This window comes from Leuresthes tenuis, unplaced genomic scaffold (genome assembly GCF_036924035.1).
Source record: "Leuresthes tenuis unplaced genomic scaffold, fLeuTen1.0.hap1 SCAF_23, whole genome shotgun sequence".
In the NCBI taxonomy this organism is placed as follows: Eukaryota; Metazoa; Chordata; class Actinopteri; order Atheriniformes; family Atherinopsidae; genus Leuresthes; species Leuresthes tenuis.
This window is the reverse complement of record NW_027325377.1, coordinates 25,515,069-25,531,281: the sequence shown is the minus strand read 5'-3', so window position 1 is coordinate 25,531,281 and position 16,213 is coordinate 25,515,069. Positions and strand designations below refer to the sequence as shown.

At 40.4% G+C, this 16,213-nt stretch overlaps 1 protein-coding gene across 1 annotated transcript; it reads right to left on the bottom strand.

The window, feature by feature from the left end:
- Nucleotides 1-1,456: 1,456 nt before the first annotated feature.
- On the bottom strand, nucleotides 1,457-13,702 carry LOC140283242 (solute carrier organic anion transporter family member 1C1-like). Its single transcript, XM_072377965.1, has 15 exons — nucleotides 13,543-13,702; nucleotides 13,139-13,248; nucleotides 10,295-10,436; nucleotides 10,069-10,201; nucleotides 9,070-9,194; nucleotides 8,826-8,972; nucleotides 8,582-8,680; nucleotides 7,885-8,145; nucleotides 7,631-7,795; nucleotides 6,467-6,662; nucleotides 5,546-5,711; nucleotides 4,267-4,454; nucleotides 4,127-4,191; nucleotides 3,921-4,038; nucleotides 1,457-3,707 (listed from the first exon to the last, which is right to left on the bottom strand). Exons 2-15 carry the CDS (start codon nucleotides 13,187-13,189, stop codon nucleotides 3,494-3,496), a joined length of 2,070 nt encoding a protein of 689 aa, XP_072234066.1. The 5' UTR covers nucleotides 13,190-13,248; nucleotides 13,543-13,702; the 3' UTR covers nucleotides 1,457-3,493.
- Between the last annotated feature and the right edge of the window lie 2,511 nt (nucleotides 13,703-16,213).

The following is a 16,213-nucleotide window of genomic DNA, read 5'->3' as shown; positions in this document are numbered from 1 at the left end:
GTGACACGTGCCAAACGTAGAGATCAACAAAACATGGATAGAAGATGTTGAAAGTTCAGGGCTTTACTACAAATGTACATCTTAAGAATGGAAATGGAAGCAAATGATCTGCCCTCCGTGTTTCCTGAAGTTAGGATACGATGAATCGTGACCTTTTCACACAGAAGTTCTCATAACTATCTGGAGCAGATCCCATTCTTTTTAGTGTCAGCACTGCAGTAACTGCAACCTAACGTTGCTCACAGAACTCCTGTTTTAGCTCTAAATAAGGAAACTACCCAGAGAAGCAGCTTCACAATCGATCAAAACAAAGTAATTTACAATGTTTGAACCTTAGGATTTAAGTGTGAGGTGATTTATTTAATGTACAAGTACGATAACATGAGAATTACAAAACCACTTGAAATATTGGTAAAAAACAGTTAAAAGCAGCAGCTCTTAAATATAAACTAAGCACAGGTGAATGGAGTGATCTTGAAGCCTTTGGTTAATCAAGCCTATACAGCAGAGGAATTATGTGATTTTCATTTATTTTCCTAAACTCTGGCGAAACTTCAAAATTTCTCCTCCAGTGTGAACGTAACCAGAGAAAAAGTGCTTGGAGGTGTGTTTTCCTTTATCAAGCTTCTCATTCATGTAGCTTTCACAGAACCCTTTGAATGTTAAAGTTTAAAAACTGAGAAAATCTTAGTTTTAAATTAATCTGCTCAATATCAAGTAAATTGGAGATGAGAAATACATTATTTTTAGGACTGATAGTGTCAGTTTTGCCCGTCATTTTGCATTAGCTTTCCAGCTAGCATTGCTGGTTTAGTAATGTTTAAGCTAGGTCTGTCCACTGCTTGGTTCCAGATTGAAATTGCTCAATGACTAATGAATGAATTCACACAAAACATTCATGGTCCACACATGATTCAGAGTGACTTTTAGGAAGTCAGGTGTTAAGATGTAAACTTTTTGTCTCACAGTGAAATGTTCGCGGAGCTAGCTTGTTAGCATTGCTAGGATTCTGAACCAGAACATGTATAAACTCGGTGGGCACAGCCACAGGACATCACCTGAGGTGGTCTGCTAGCATGAAGCTTGTAGGCTGTGATTTTAGCCGTTAATATGAGACTGAAGTACAAACACTGTGGGGTGACGTAGATCTGTTACTGCTTACATGTTGAATTTTGTTGCTAATAGCATCGATAAAATCAAATATTTGAGATTTACATTCTTGTTCTTATTGAAGACACCTGAAGCATCCATTTATTATATATCCTCCCAGATTTGCTCCCTATTTTAAAATATAACCAGACACCCAATGGTGGTTTTAACAAGTCTTAGTCATTGATTAGTCAGTCATCATGTGTAAAATTCTAAATTTCTAACTCAAGGGATAAAAGGTTATAAGATCACACAGGAGAGAAGTTAATGTGACTGCATAACAGGTTGTGAATAAAGACGGAGGAAATACATTCACATTTGTTTTTAATGTTCATGCTTTTTTGTACAATCAATAAAATTGTTAAAAAAAGATGATGGTAAAACAAAATATAAGGAAAAAACAGAAATACATATTAACAGTAACTGTAGGGTATATTAATTGTTAATACATTTGACAACTATGGTGTTTAGGAAAGAAAATTACAGTAAACTTTGTTTGATACTCAGTAGACTCACCCTTTGTGCAGAGTTAGAGGATTAAATAAGAGCTCATGACCTTCGGGATGTATGTTGTAACAAGGATGTTTAAAGTCGACACATTCAAACATGCCAAAAACTGCTGCTGCAAACTGCTAATAGTCAGAATAACAGTTATTATCTTAACATGAAACCTGTTAAAAGTGATAGCTTTTCAGGTTGAAATGTTTTATTTCATACTTTTCCTCTCCCAGTTTTGTAAGCTCATAAATAACGTGTGTCAGGAAGTAAACTGAGTGTGTGACGGATAAGATCTATGACTGCAAAACACTGACTGGAGTCAGATACGGGTAACACAACATAAAGAAATTCAAATATGCCTATAAAGCTGATATCCACACAACAAATTCGTATTTCTAAAGGGATTAAGATCCCTTTTTCTATGTTTGGGAACATAATATCTGTGAAACTACAACTGCAGTGAGTGCAAAAACACTTAGGCTTTTATTTCATCCACCATTTTTGTTCAAGATTGCTCAAAAATGTCCAAAAGAAGTAAATCTGTTCTATGGAAAACTGCAAATTAATGTTCAACTCTGTTATACTGTCATCACTTTCACATCTGTATGATAAATTTGAAGCTACACCAGCTAGCTTAGCATTTAAAAAACATCTGGAATGGCTCACTTTGTCTTGTAAAATCTGCACAGTAAGCAAATTTTCAAAGTTTTTGCTCATGGGCAGTCACCCAAAGAACTCCAGCTAACAGTCCACATGTCATTTCTACACTTATTGGTTTGAATTTGGCTATAAATATAACATCTAAAGCAGCTAGATTGAGGTGTGGTAGATAGGATTTCTTTTTCTGTGGCCATAGCCATGCAGGCCAGCTACGCTAATCTAAGCTACGCTAAGATAAGCTAAATGATGTGGCATTTATTAAGTAGACATGTTTTTCTCCTTAAAGAAGCTAACAAATCACTCAAAACTATTCCTTTAAGTTTTTAATATCTACCACCGCCATCAGCAGGTTTTTCAAAGAGCTCGAGCTCAACTTCACTGGACTTGATCATCCTTCCACAGCGCTGGTCACATCGCTTTAGTTAACCGTATTTTTCTGACCATAAGGCGCACTTAAAATCCTTTTAATTTTCTCAAAAACCGACAGTGTGCCTTAAAATGCGCTGCGGCTAATGTAGGAATTAATTCTGGTTGTGCTTTCTGACCTAGAACCGATTTTATGTGGTACACGGCGCTCAAAAATCTGTTTTAGCACGGCTTTGGTGAGCTACGAAGCTGCGCTGCTTGATGGATTGAGCATTACGGGCCACCGTAGTTTTGTTTAATTTAATGCCATTTGCAGCCTGAAAAATACGGTACTTGTACTAGTATATAAAACTGAATAAAACAGCAAATACAGTACATTTACTTAATGGATGTTAGCCAAAACTGCACACAAGTTACGTAATTAGCTACGTGAGCTAAAGCTAATCAAGTTTAAATGGTGGGCAGATACTAAAAGTTCTCATATTTAACAGATATATTTAATAACCCCAGCGTAAGTGAAACTGCGTCTTGCTGCCGCTGGCTGCCTGACATGAAGAGCAGCATCATTTGGTTCTGACATAGACTGCATGCGTAATATAACTGCTATACTTATTATCTCTAAGCTGTATTCGGGATCTGTGACCTTTGGCAAAATGCTTCTGCTTTTCCCACAGGATCCCAGTGGAATAAAAAAGAGGTAAACGGCGCAAAGACCAAACAGTGCTGACACTGTACCATTACCATTTGGTCCAGTTGGGATGCAGCACAGAAGACAGGCGTTTGTCTGCGTTACACATTGGCGTGGCTTCGTTTTTACACCTTAGATAGTGCTCTCTTTGTTTGTGTCTTCTTTGTTTTTGGCAATGCTGATGCTGGCATGTCCATTGCTCACTCCGTTACCGTCCAATCCATTTTCTTTGGCCTGGTTCCGAAGCGCTAACTTCTTCTGTCGCTTCACAATTTTGAAATAGAGGCCTCCCCACAACGTGTTGGCGAGGAAGTAGAGTCCAGTAATCAAGCCCATGAATGTTATTCTGGAGGGAAAGTACAGTTTAAGAGGTTAAATCCAACTTTTCCACCAAGTTCAGTTTCTCTAGTGTTAAACATTGTGTAAAACTGCCCAAAAAGTGAGTTCAAATATGAGAAAAATCCCATTTTCATGTCAAGTTACGACCATTGTGTACAAAACAGTGTTTAAAATAGTGAATTTACTATAATTTGCATTATCTAGGTCTATTTTACTGTACCTGAATGCATTTGCATCGTAGAGTCTACATGCTCCACGGCCTCCACACTGCTTGGTGCCCCATTTCAGACAGGTTCGGTCAATCAGTGCTCCGAAATATATCGGGGGAGGGATCCCGCCTGAAAACAAAGACGTGTGAATGTCTCTGAGAATACAAACGCTTACTAAGAGTTTAACGTGTTCAGTGTTTCTGAGGCTGCAACTCACCCAGAGTTCGTACAATCAGCGTCTGCATTCCCAAAGCCAGGGACTTCAGATCTGGCTGTATGGACCTGAATGAGAGAGTATGACTGTAACATCTGGAGTTCGTACAGATGTTAGCTGTCATCAGCATCAGTTTCTCTTACCTGAGCAGAACGATGTATCCAGGTGTGCCCCCGCAGGCAGAAATGAAGGAGCCGATCACAGACAAAGCCATGTAGATTTTAAACTTGTATTCGCAGTTCCTGCTCCTTTGGCACTGGCCCAGCTCTGCTGAGGTGTTCGTCATGGCTGGAGTCATCATCTCCCCGATGCAGGTACAGTTATGGAACACCTGAAGAGCAGGAAGACTGTGACTTAGCACCGTTTTTACCTTTTTTTTTCTCCTTTTTTCTTCTTTTTCCCTTTTCTTTCTTTTTTCTTTTTGTTCCCTCTTTTTTCTTCCTTTTTTCTGTTTTTTCCCTCCTTTTTCCCTTTTCTTTCTTTTTTCCTTTTCGTTCTTTTCTTTTTTTTCCTTTTTGTTCCCTCTTTTTTTCTCCCTTTTTTCCTTTTTTCTTTTTTTCTTCCTTTTTTTCTTTTTTTTTTCTTCTCTATTTTCCCTTTTCTTTCTTTTTTATTTTTGTTCACTCTTTTGTCTTCCTTTTTTCTGTTTTTTTCTCCTTTTTTCCTTTTCGTTCTTTTCTTTTTTTCCTTTTTGTTCCCTCTTTTTTTCTCCCTTTTTTTCTTCCTTTTTTTTTCTTCTCTATTTTCCCTTTTCTTTCTTTTTTCTTTTTTCCTTTTTGTTCCCTATTTTTTCTCCCTTTTTTCCTTTTTTCTTTTCTTTTTTTCTCTTTTTTCTCCTTTTTCCCTTTTCTTTCTTTTTTTTCTTTTTTCCCTTTTCTTTCTTTTTTCTTTTTTTCCTTTTTGTTCCCTCTTTTTTTCTCCTTTTTCCCTTTTCTTTCTTTTTTATTTTTTATTCTCCCTTTTTTCTTTTCTTCTTTTTTCAATTTTTTTTCCTTTCTCTTTTTTCTTTTCTTCTTTTCTCTTTTTTCTTTTCTTCTTTTTTTCACTTATCACTGTTAACTGTTGGCTGAATGACGAAGCAGTTAAATATTTCTTGAGATTTGTGATCACAATCATAAAAGAATGCTTTGTTTTTCAGGCCAATAAACATCCAATATTAGCAGCAATAAGGAAATTTGATGCAATCCACATTTAATGGCTCCTACAAAGGCGAGTGTAGATGCTTATAGCACCAGTTATGTCAGAAATTGATTATTTTTCATTGTTATTATTCAAATAAGAGCAAAGAATGTCATTGAAAGCGAACCTTGATTCTGCAAGAGTTTGATTTCACAACTGATCTGACACTACATGTCTATTGTTTATACCCGTCTTGTTCCGATACATTCTTATTATTGGGGAGTCAAAAAGCTGCAGCCTCACCATTGCCTTCCCAGCGCCAGAGGAGGTCTGGCAGCCCGCCAGACAGGGCGAGGCATACGTAATGCCGTTGTAGCCACACACCGGGTCCCAGGGCTTCATTGAGCAGGAACAGTCCGTGTTGCACTGCGACACCAAAGTCTGTTGGTTGTAGGAAACGTGTGGAACCCTGGAGCACATAAACACATACAGTCAACAGGCTGGCGAGTAAATTCAATGAAGTCTTAAACATTCGGTTGCACACAGACCCTGTTAAAAGATTCTTCTCCTCACATATAAAGCTCTTAATGACCGAGCTCCATCACATCTTAAAGATCTCATAGTTGCATATTTCCCCAACAGAGCACTTTGCTCTCAGGCTGCACGTTTCCTTGTGGTTCCCAGAGTTTCTAAAAGCAGAATGGGAGGCAGAGCCTTCAGTTATCAGGCCCCTAAAAGCAGAATGGGAGGCAGAGCCTTCAGTTATCAGGCCCCTAAAAGCAGAATGGGAGGCAGAGCCTTCAGTTATCAGGCCCCTCTCTGTGGAACCAGCTGCCAGTTTGGCTTCAGGAAGCAGACACCCTCTCTACCTTTAAGATCAGGCTGAAACTTTCCTTTCTGATAAAGCTTATAGTTAGGGATGGCTCAGGTGAGCCTGAAACATCCCATAGTTCTGCTGCTATAGGCCCAGCCTGCTGGGGGAGCTCCCATGATGCACCTCTCCTCCCTCCATGTACAGATGACATCATTGCTGTCATTAACTTGTGTTTTGCTTTCTTGTTGCCTCGTGCACGCTCAGGACGGGGAATTGGATCGAAGAGATGTTTCGAAGCAATCATTTGGTTTCTTGAACAAAATTGACTCGAACTTGACTGTAACTTTGAAATGCCTTGAATTTAGCACCTTATAAATGAAACTGAATAGGACTGAAAAGGCTGTACTTACCCCTGATATGAGAGTGTGAGACCAGCCACTTCCGCATTGTCACAATGGATGAAAACCTGGATGGCGAGCAAACAAAAGGACCCAAGAGACGCAGTGATGGACACCCTGGCTGCTCCAACAATCCCCAGCTTGAAACGTTTCAGCACGAAACCTCCAGTGATGATGCCCAGAGCTACAGCTGGAAGGTTCATAATACCTGGATGGACAGATGGATGGATGTTTGACATGGTTTAGCAACACATTCGATCTAAGATCAGCCACAGAACCTGGATCTGGCTGTGGTTACACAACCTCAGCTGAATTTCTTTGTCTTCAAATCAAGGCGGCAGAAAACAGAAGCTGCCAAACATAACTCTGCTTCTGCAGCAGATGTTAGAGCTTCGAAAAGTTTAAGTTATGTTTGCAAAAATGAGTGCAACACAAGAAAGACACAGGAAGCATCTGAGTTGTTTAGGCTTCAGCACAAAATCAATCCAGAAGGTTAATGCGGGACTTTAGGGCTGAAGGGTTTTACCCGGCCAAGACTTTCTGTTCTGTCATTGTTTGAAGTTCTGAAAATATTTAGTCTCCATTTTCCACTTTGGCTTGAAGCTAAACTGCTGACAGCTGGAAAGGTAGCCAGTAGTTAGGAAGTTGTAGCTCTCTGCAGCTCTTCTGCTGTCCACTGATTGGCTAATTATTACCAAAACTGGGTCAAATGTGCTGGATGAGGACAGGAACCAGTAACCAGAACTTCACCGGTGAGATGGTAAGTTGCACATTTAACTCAAAGGTTGTCGAGTAAAATTTGAAGTCAAATTGAGGAATTTGTAAGTTATTTTCACAGATGTGTTGGAAAGCATGTTGAGATTTCTTTTCTCCATTAAACTTTATTTATTCACTGCTGTCGTCAAAGACAAAAAACAGAAACCCAGTTTGTTGTTCTGTCTTTGGTGGCTGCAGAACAATCCGAACAATAACAGCATTCGGGAGCCACTCGGGTAAACAGTCATTAAATGCTAATTATGGCTCCTGGCGAACACTCACACTTTCCCACACAAAAGAAGAACCCACTGAGGGCTATTCAGAGCTTACATGTTAAGTAAGTTTTATCTCACACAATCACACTTCCTTACAACAACATCATTGTTCCAGTCGCCCTGAGCCAAGCCAGTAGTTCCGTACCTATGAGGAAAATAGCCTTGGATGCTGACTGGCCGTAGATCTGCTCCATGAACTTGGGCTTGAAGGTGATCATGCCAATGAAGCCGTTGACCGACACCAGGTAGGTGAGGATCATCATCGAGAAGATGCTGTTCTTGAAGAGCCTCTTCAGGGATGGAATGAAATCTGGTGAAGAAGAACCTTTTGTCACAGTCTGAATGCTTTCTTTGAGCTTCACAGCTGGCAGATCCTACATTTCCTGAAGGTTATATTACCTTTGACCATCTCCCGGACTGTGACTGTCTTCTCCTTCTCCTCATGATCCTGAGTCTCCTCTGGCAGGAAATTCTCCTGCTCGGTTACGGTTGTCAGCTCTGTGCCTTTGCTGCGACTTTTCTTCTTCCCTTGTTTGGGCAGAGACTTGGGGAGGAAGAAGAAGGGGATACTGGACAGCAGTATCACTGTGCCAGTCACGATGAAGCCCAGCCACCAGGCCCCCACCCAGCGAGAGTCCTTGTGGGTTATGGTGATGCTCTCTGGGAGAAGTAGACCAGAGATGAAGTGAGATGTGACCTTTTCTCATCAACAGGTTAGAAGTTAGCAGGAGGGTGTGTTCGGGGTCTTTTAACAGCTCAAATCATGCAAGTAAACAGCTTGTCTAAGCGTTAAAACAGACCCGCTCTCCTCTTAAAGAGTCACTTAGTGACTGATGAGGTTGGCCTTTCAGTCCAACCTTGGCCTTAAGGGTCAAAGGGGAAAAAAGGTTGACTAATTTGCTGAAAAGCCCTTAGATGTGGGGAAGTGTGCGCCACACAGACCAATCAGAGGTCCATTTGATTTCACTATTGGAAAATATTGGTCTGTCCTTATCAGTCAGGATAGATAACCAATATTGATTCAAGACGTTGAGAATGACCCAGATTACAGCTGGCATGTTGAGCAGTAACAGGTGTAAAAATGGACGTTTCATACCTAAATCCACAAATCCGACGTCCACGTAGATCTTGGCGAGGAAGGACCCCAGCATGAACCCTACCATAGGTCCTAAGATTCCCACTGTGTGGATACAGGCTGACAGAGAAAGGGGGTGTTATGTTTTGGCATTATCTGCAAGGACCGAATGCTACGCTGAGACGGCTAAAGAGGGAATGAGCAACAGTTACTAAAGCAGCCGCTTGTATCCAAAGGTGATTCAGTGTCTTAAAAGATAACAAACCCAGGTAGAAAGGAGTGTTCTCCTCTCTGGAGAAGTCATCCAGATAGGACACCCCCAGCGGCATGATGGGAGTTTCTCCAATTCCACGCAGCATGTTTCCCAAGAAAACGTAGATCCACATGGATGAGCCGGCCGCACGTTCACAGTCTGAAGGGAAGAAAATCACAGTGAAGGGGTTCAGGGTCTGGCCTGATCTGAAGGGGTTCAGGGTCTGGCCTGATCTGAAGGTTTACCGAAATAATACCTTTCTGGGACGCTGCATCGAGCGTCTCCTCGCCGTCGTCCACGCGGTTCGTGTGGTGGCAGGGCTGGATGTTTCCAGTGCTGTTGGTCTGAGAGCCGTGAGACATGCTGGTCTCGTATTTATACCTGGAAAACATTCCAGTTTAAGTTAAAACGTCACATATGAGCATTTTTAAACAGGCAGAGTCTTGCTGGCAGTTCTTTTTTAATAAATTAAAATCCTGTTTCAGCTTCTAAAACAGGATTTATCTTTCCTGTTGGCACTAAAGTCAGATGCTACGCTTTGTGTCCTTGTTTTAATGCAAATCGTGCCGTTTGCATGACCTTAGAACCAGTTAATGGATCCTAACACGACATTTAAAAGTTAAGTTTCTTCAAAAATAAAACTAGTGATTCGATTGTGAGTCTAATCCTCCAAATCCAGACTTTGTTGCTTCTAAAACGGGACGCATTTTGTCACTATTTCTTTATTAGTTGTGTTTCGTGTTCTTGTTCATCTCTTGTCAGTGATTTATTTCTCAGTTTCCTTACTTCCAGTTGTACTTTGAGCGTTTCCTCTTGTGTATTCAGTTGTATTTAAATCCTTGGTTACACCTGGCTTTGGTTTGTCTCACCTGTTTTCCATTCCCTCATTACTCCCTCTATCTACACTCCCGGTTTTCCAGTGGTCATTGTCAGATCATTTGGTATCTTTTCATGTTTCTGGGTTATTTAACTCGTAGATTCCCAGTTTGCTGAACCTCGCTCTTCTCTGTCCTGCTTCCCCCACTAAACCTAACCATTTCACAAAATGCAGTGACACTTTTCTACTATTTATCGAGTTATTCAAGCTCGAAGACCTGTCCAGGGTGTACTGACTCTCACCCGATGACCGCTGGGATAGGCTCCACACCCAAGAGCCCCTTTATTATGATCCATATTGTACCCTGAACCCTTAATGAGGCCTTGAGTCAACATAGAGAAAAGTTGGATAAGAACAGAAAGTAAGCTGTGTACTGACGGTCCCTGGAAGAAATGAGGCATTGCTATCATGAAGGATCCAGTGGCCATGATTAAACATCCAATACCGATCAGCCTCGGACGATGGAGCTTGGCACCAAAGTAGCTCACAAAGGCGATTACCAGAAGGTTGCCTGGAAAGAAGAAGAATTGAATCATGAATGAATTATTCAAAACGAGTGAAAGAAATATTCAACCTCTAAAAGCTGTAGAAGTTTTGCACATACCCATTTCAAAGCTGCCATCTATGACCCCAATGAGGGAGCTGGGGATGTCGAAGCGCCTCTCAATCTGGGTGATGGAGCTCTTCAGATAGGCTCCACAAAAAGCTTTAGCAAAATACACGAATGCCAGAGAAACCAGGAAGAGCTGGAAAACACACAAAAGATCAGCTTAGGTGTCGATTTGGTTCTCTTAAAGTCAGGTTTTTCTCATTTCTAATGATTGTTGTAATCTACCTCAAATGGTTGATTACAACTGGAGTTAACAGATTAGATTACGCTTGGAGTTACACTCAGTGGGTCCACATGAGGAGATTAACTGGATTACAGCTTTTTGGGTTCTGCTCCTTATCTGAGGGTAATTATCCTTGGATATATGGCGGTGAATGAATGGAATCACTGGCACAAAGCGTGTCATACCCCGGTACCATAGGTGGCGCTGTCCCCATTTCAGCTATCGCTAATAGAGCCACTTCCTGTTGACGTCTTCACCGCCAACAGCAACAAACTCAGGCATTCAGAAAGATGGCGAACGCAGAGCGAGATGAAGCTGCGTCCCTCTCCATCTGTGATGAGCAACTATAGCTATAATGGAGTTAATCTCATCATGTAGACCCACTGAGTGATTCAATAAAACCTCGATTGGACTCGTTCCCAACACTTAACACATATTTAAAGAGCTATAGCACTCTGCTTTCAACATTAATTAGATTTAAAACAATGTACATTAATGTCTTTAGGGGAGTAACAACTTTTTAACATCCAGTGTTTCTTCAAATTAAAAAACTATTTGTCATTGTTCAAGTTCATCACTTCTGAGTTGAGGCTTGTTTGGGGACCACTGAAAGTAATCGTCTTGTTATTTGCAAAACCAATCAAAAGCATCAGGAATGGATAAAGCTTCATGATTATCAGTTATAACATCAGCTGTGGATAGTTTTAATGTTTGTTTAGTTAATTTACAATCCGTAGTGCAACATTTGTGAACCATAAATTAGTTTTTAAGGATACAACTAGCTGACCGAAGCAAATGAGAGCCAGTCGGGCATGTTCAGGTTGGCTGTCAGCTTAACTTGAAGCTAACATGCAGGTCAGAGTTGGTCAAATAGAACAGTTTTGGCTGCAGCCCAATTACCAGGGTTCAGTCTTTTTAATTTTTAATACCTAGAAAACAAAGACCTCTAGAATCTCAATGTTTCTCAGCCAAGAGTTCGATGTCTCTCCTGCCTCATCACACATTTTTAGGAATGTTTGGAGGTAATTAATATCATGTATTACTTATAAAATAATGACTATCAAGTCTCTGGGACACTGACTGTATCAGATTAGTTAATACTAAAACTAAAAGTTTTTTTCTCTTGAAGGCTCATGTTGAATTTTTAACCAAAAGCTCTGAAAACAAAACTGCTAAATCTAATGTTAGCTTATTTAGCTAGCTAGGTGCAGCTGCTAAAATCAGCTAAAGTAAGCAAAAGTAAAGTTAGTTAAAGTAGAGAGGTAGAAATCATCTCTCTTGGCTGGAAATAATGAGGCTATTGTTTGAAAATTTGCAGAAAAATGTTTGAATTTTGAAAACATAAAACTGCTAAATCCAATGTTAGCTTATTTAGCTAGCTAGGTGCAGCTGCTAAAATCAGCTAAAGTAAGTAAAAGTAAAGTTAGTTAAAGTAGAGAGGTAGAAATCACCCCTCTTGGCTGGAAATAATGAGGCTATTGTTTGAAAATTTGCAGAAAAATGTTTGAATTTTGAAAACATAAAACTGCTAAATCTAATGTTAGCTTCTTTAGCTAGCTAGGTGCAGCTGCTAAAATCAACTAAAGTAAGTAAAAGTAAAGTTAGTTAAAGTAGAGAGGTAGAAATCATCCCTCTTGGCTGGAAATAATGAGGCTATTGTTTGAAAATTTGCAGAAAAATGTTTGAATTTTGAAAACATAAAACTGCTAAATCCAATGTTAGCTTATTTAGCTAGCTAGGTGCAGCTGCTAAAATCAGCTAAAGTAAGTAAAAGTAAAGTTAGTTAAAGTAGAGAGGTAGAAATCATCCCTCTTGGCTGGAAATAATGAGGCTATTGTTTGAAAATTTGCAGAAAAATGTTTGAATTTTGAAAACATAAAACTGCTAAATCCAATGTTAGCTTATTTAGCTAGCTAGGTGCAGCTGCTAAAATTAGCTCAGTTAAAGGGGCAAAGATGTCCCAGCTGAATAAAGAAGCTGTTGTTTCAAACCTTTGTTGAAAATTTAAATAATCTTTTGTGAACTCAAGAGTTTTCTGGAGTTTTACACTAAATCTTGCAGGCATTTGGCAACACCTTTGGCACAAATATTGTTAATATTTGACAGGGAGTCAGAGTAGATTGGAGGTCATCGATAATTCTGTGATTACAAAGGTAACTACCTGCCCAACAGTTAAAGCTCTGCAGGTCAATGTTTCCACTGGAGTGAAACATGATTTCTCTTTTCGTTTGTTTTGCTTTTTTTCCAATAATGTCTCCCGAGGAGTCTCTCTGGTAATAAACTATCACAATATACTGACCAACTGAGCCAGAGCTGTACTGGTTTCAACTACTAAACCACAGTTTCCACCCCAGAGATCACTTTATGATCAATTTCACATCTAAACTAGTCTTGATTACAATGCATTTAATAATTCATGGTCAAATAGCTGCGATGCCGTCCATGAACCAGAGAAAAGTCACGGTTACAGCTGAGCATCTATAATACAGACAGGCTGCCACATCAGAATTGATAAGATCATGTAAGATATTGATGTGATGATTATAGTTTAAAGGTTTGGCGTTGTGGTGATTTTATTAGGATGCAATGCAGGCAAAAGGTAACATTTCACTAACCTTGAGCTTGGAGCAACCTTCCTCACGTGTTTTTTTGGACTCGACACTCATGATGCTGCTTTTTGTCCAACTGATGCAAGAAAGCAGTAAAAAAAACTGCACCGAAAGACCTGCAGAGAGGCAAAAAAGAGATTAAAAATGGCAGAATTTGATATTCAGATGAACAGAATATCTGCACAAAAAGAGCACAAAATGTTTTAGATATTATGTAAAGTTTTATCACAGCAGCAGCATACTTTTATATCTAATGAACAGAAGCGATTTAAAAAGGTTATTTCCAGTCAAACACACTTAAGAAAGATTTCTAAAGGCATCTGCTTTGCTTCATTTGTTAAAAAGCTGATGATAGAACCGTACACTTCCTAAAGCTAAAAGAAACAGTGGAAGAACTGTGAAGTATTCACCTGTGAGGCAGCAGTGGTCCCAAAGTATGCCGGAGCCCAGCTGAGGGCTCGTTGTACCTTTGACAGGACTTTGTGCCGAGTCTTATCACGAAAAAAATTATAAAATCACCTGTAATCAGTAACTCAGGAACTGGTGCGCTTGTTGATCCTGTCAATAAAAAGCCAACCCCTACCCCTCCGAGCCTCACGTGCACGCAGTCGGATGCCTGTCTGTCCAGCACCGAGAGGTTCAGAGGTCCTCTGAAGACAAACACACACGGACCTTCACAGTCCAAACACATCCTCCTCTGTGAACATCACAAGCTCCCGAGTGTCCATCCTTTTGAACGCACAACAAACGGCAGCAGCGTGAAGCTGGCCAAAGTTTATTGTGGTGCGAGCCTGCTGTTTCTGTTAGTTTGCTCGTTTCAAAGAGCGAAATGATTTCCTCTCCCAGAGAAATTCAGCTTTTGTAAGGCTGGGTGTTTCCAAGGCCTGATCAAAGTCTTCCTGTACTATTGATAGTCTGTAACAATGGCTTTCTCTCCGTGTCCTGCCTGAGTACAGCACATCCCATCACCTTATCACACTCGTTAAACAGTAGGTATTCATCTGAGGGCCGTTCCACACCAGCCGGCCAAAGCTTCCCTCTTCATTGCATGGATTTGGTTTTTAAATGAAGAGAAACTTGAATCTTATTTAATGTTTATGTTTCTGCATTTAGCAGATGCTTTTATCCAAAGTGACTTACAGGTAGGCAGATAGGGTAAGGGGGCCTTGCCTGAGGACCCCTACTGAAGGTAGATCATGCAGGGGATTTGAACCTATTTAAGTTGAACTAAATGTAGAAATGTGTGAGATTGTTTCTAAACCTCATCATCGCTCGTTTGTTACTGTATTCGGTCAAAGAAACCCTTCGAAAAACTATCTCAGCCACACTTATAACCTGTGGGACTTAACACCTGCAGCTAAGATGTTAGCTTTAAAAAGCTGCAACATTTCTGACAGGCACAGCAGAAACATCCCACGATGAAATGTGTGTGGCGGTTAGTCCAGGATTCAGTTTATCTGAAGGAAAACATTCAGGACTGACTTTAGGTGAGCAGTAAAAATGTTTTATAATCGTTTTATAATCGTTTTATAATCTTGTCTCCACCCACTCACAGCTGGAGTCATGCTTGTTGGCTCTGGCCTGGTGATGCAGGGTCACTGCTCTCCTGCACCACCTGCAGGCCGCTGTGTGAACTACACACAAAAGTCAGAGCAGGAGGCAAAGAAAAGAAGAAGTAGGGGAAAGAGAAGGGCAGACAGAGCGTTATGTAAGGGTTAGGTAAGGGTAAAGTCATTAAAAAGACTGACGAGGTGTTGTCTGGTCCATAAAGATAAGCAGATAAAAGCTCAGAGGATCAGACACACGGCAGTTAACGGCCACGAGGTTTGCAGCTTTAATTTATGCACAGATCTCCTGAGGCGCTGTCACATTGTCATAAAGAATTAAATCAATGATGGCCGATTTCACCTGAAATCGGGTTTATATTCAATTTAAATCTGATATCGTTGTTCAAAGCTGGTCTGCAAAGTTTATAGAAATGAATATGATGACGTTCTGATTAGATTTAGCAAGTATTTCCTCTCATTTATGAACATGGAATAAATGTGATCTGATGTTGGTTTTATCCCAGTTTTATTTCGACAAATTATTTCGTGTTTAAATTAGTTGATCATGGAACAAACGGCTGGTTTCAGATCCCAGTCACCACAGTTTGAGCCGTGTTCTAATCCAGAAGATTTCCACCCTTAGTTCTTCCTAATAATTTGTATTCAGTCGGATACGTGCATCATCTTGTGTGTCATCTCGAAGAAAAGCAGCATGTTTTGCTGTAGAATATCGAGGTATTTCTCTGGGTTAATGCTAGCATCACAGAGGTGTAAGCGAGCTTCACTGATACGACGAAACGTTGCTGATAAGGATCAGGATGGTCCAGTTTGTCTTTGTTTCAGAGACGTGGAACGCTGAGGTTTCTGAGCTCAGAAAGGTTTCCCAGCTGCTGATTGATACTAACTCACTAAGACTCCTCCAGATTCCTCAGTTATCCATTTTAGAGGGAAATTCCTGCTAATCTGTTGACAAACTGGAGTTCATCTGCTCGTATTTGCTCCTCAAACACTTGGTCCTGGTTTATTTCTTTGTGAACGCTCCTTTTTCTTTCTTTACTTTAGTTACCTTCCCTGTTTAATTTATTAGAGATGTGTTCTGACCCGTTAACGCCCCGAATCACACCTGCTTCTCGGTGACTGATCGCTTCACCTGCTCATCGTTTGAAATCACCTCCCCCAGGATGTTTTCTCCAGGTTTTGTTGCCTCTGGTTCCTGCTCAGCAGCAGCTTTTTGTTTCTTTATGATGGATTCTCTTCACATGATGGTCTTCAGCCTCCTGTAAGTCCTGCCTCTTTCTTCCCTTTTTCTGCAGCTATGAATCGAGACATTTAGCATAAACAAGGTGACAGGAGGTGTCCAGTCTGTCTCTTTAGTAACGAATCACCCATAAAAGGTTCAACATTGCTGCTATAAAACCAAGTTGGTCCGAATCAGACTGAATTCCACTTTGAAAACGAGTCCAAATGTCATTCTTTGTGTCTTAAATGAAAGAGATTTAAAAACGTGTGACAGATACACAGAAGCCACAGATTA

Coding starts and splice junctions, on each gene's coding strand:
- LOC140283242 (XM_072377965.1), bottom strand. CDS start 13,189: ATGAGTGTCGAGTCCAAAAAAACACGTGAGGAAGGTTGCTCCAAGCTC. Junction 4,455..5,545: donor CTGGCGCTGGGAAGGCAATG/GTGAGGCTGCAG, acceptor CCTGCTCTTCAG/GTGTTCCATAACTGTACCTG. Junction 3,708..3,920: donor TACGATGCAAATGCATTCAG/GTACAGTAAAAT, acceptor CTTTCCCTCCAG/AATAACATTCATGGGCTTGA.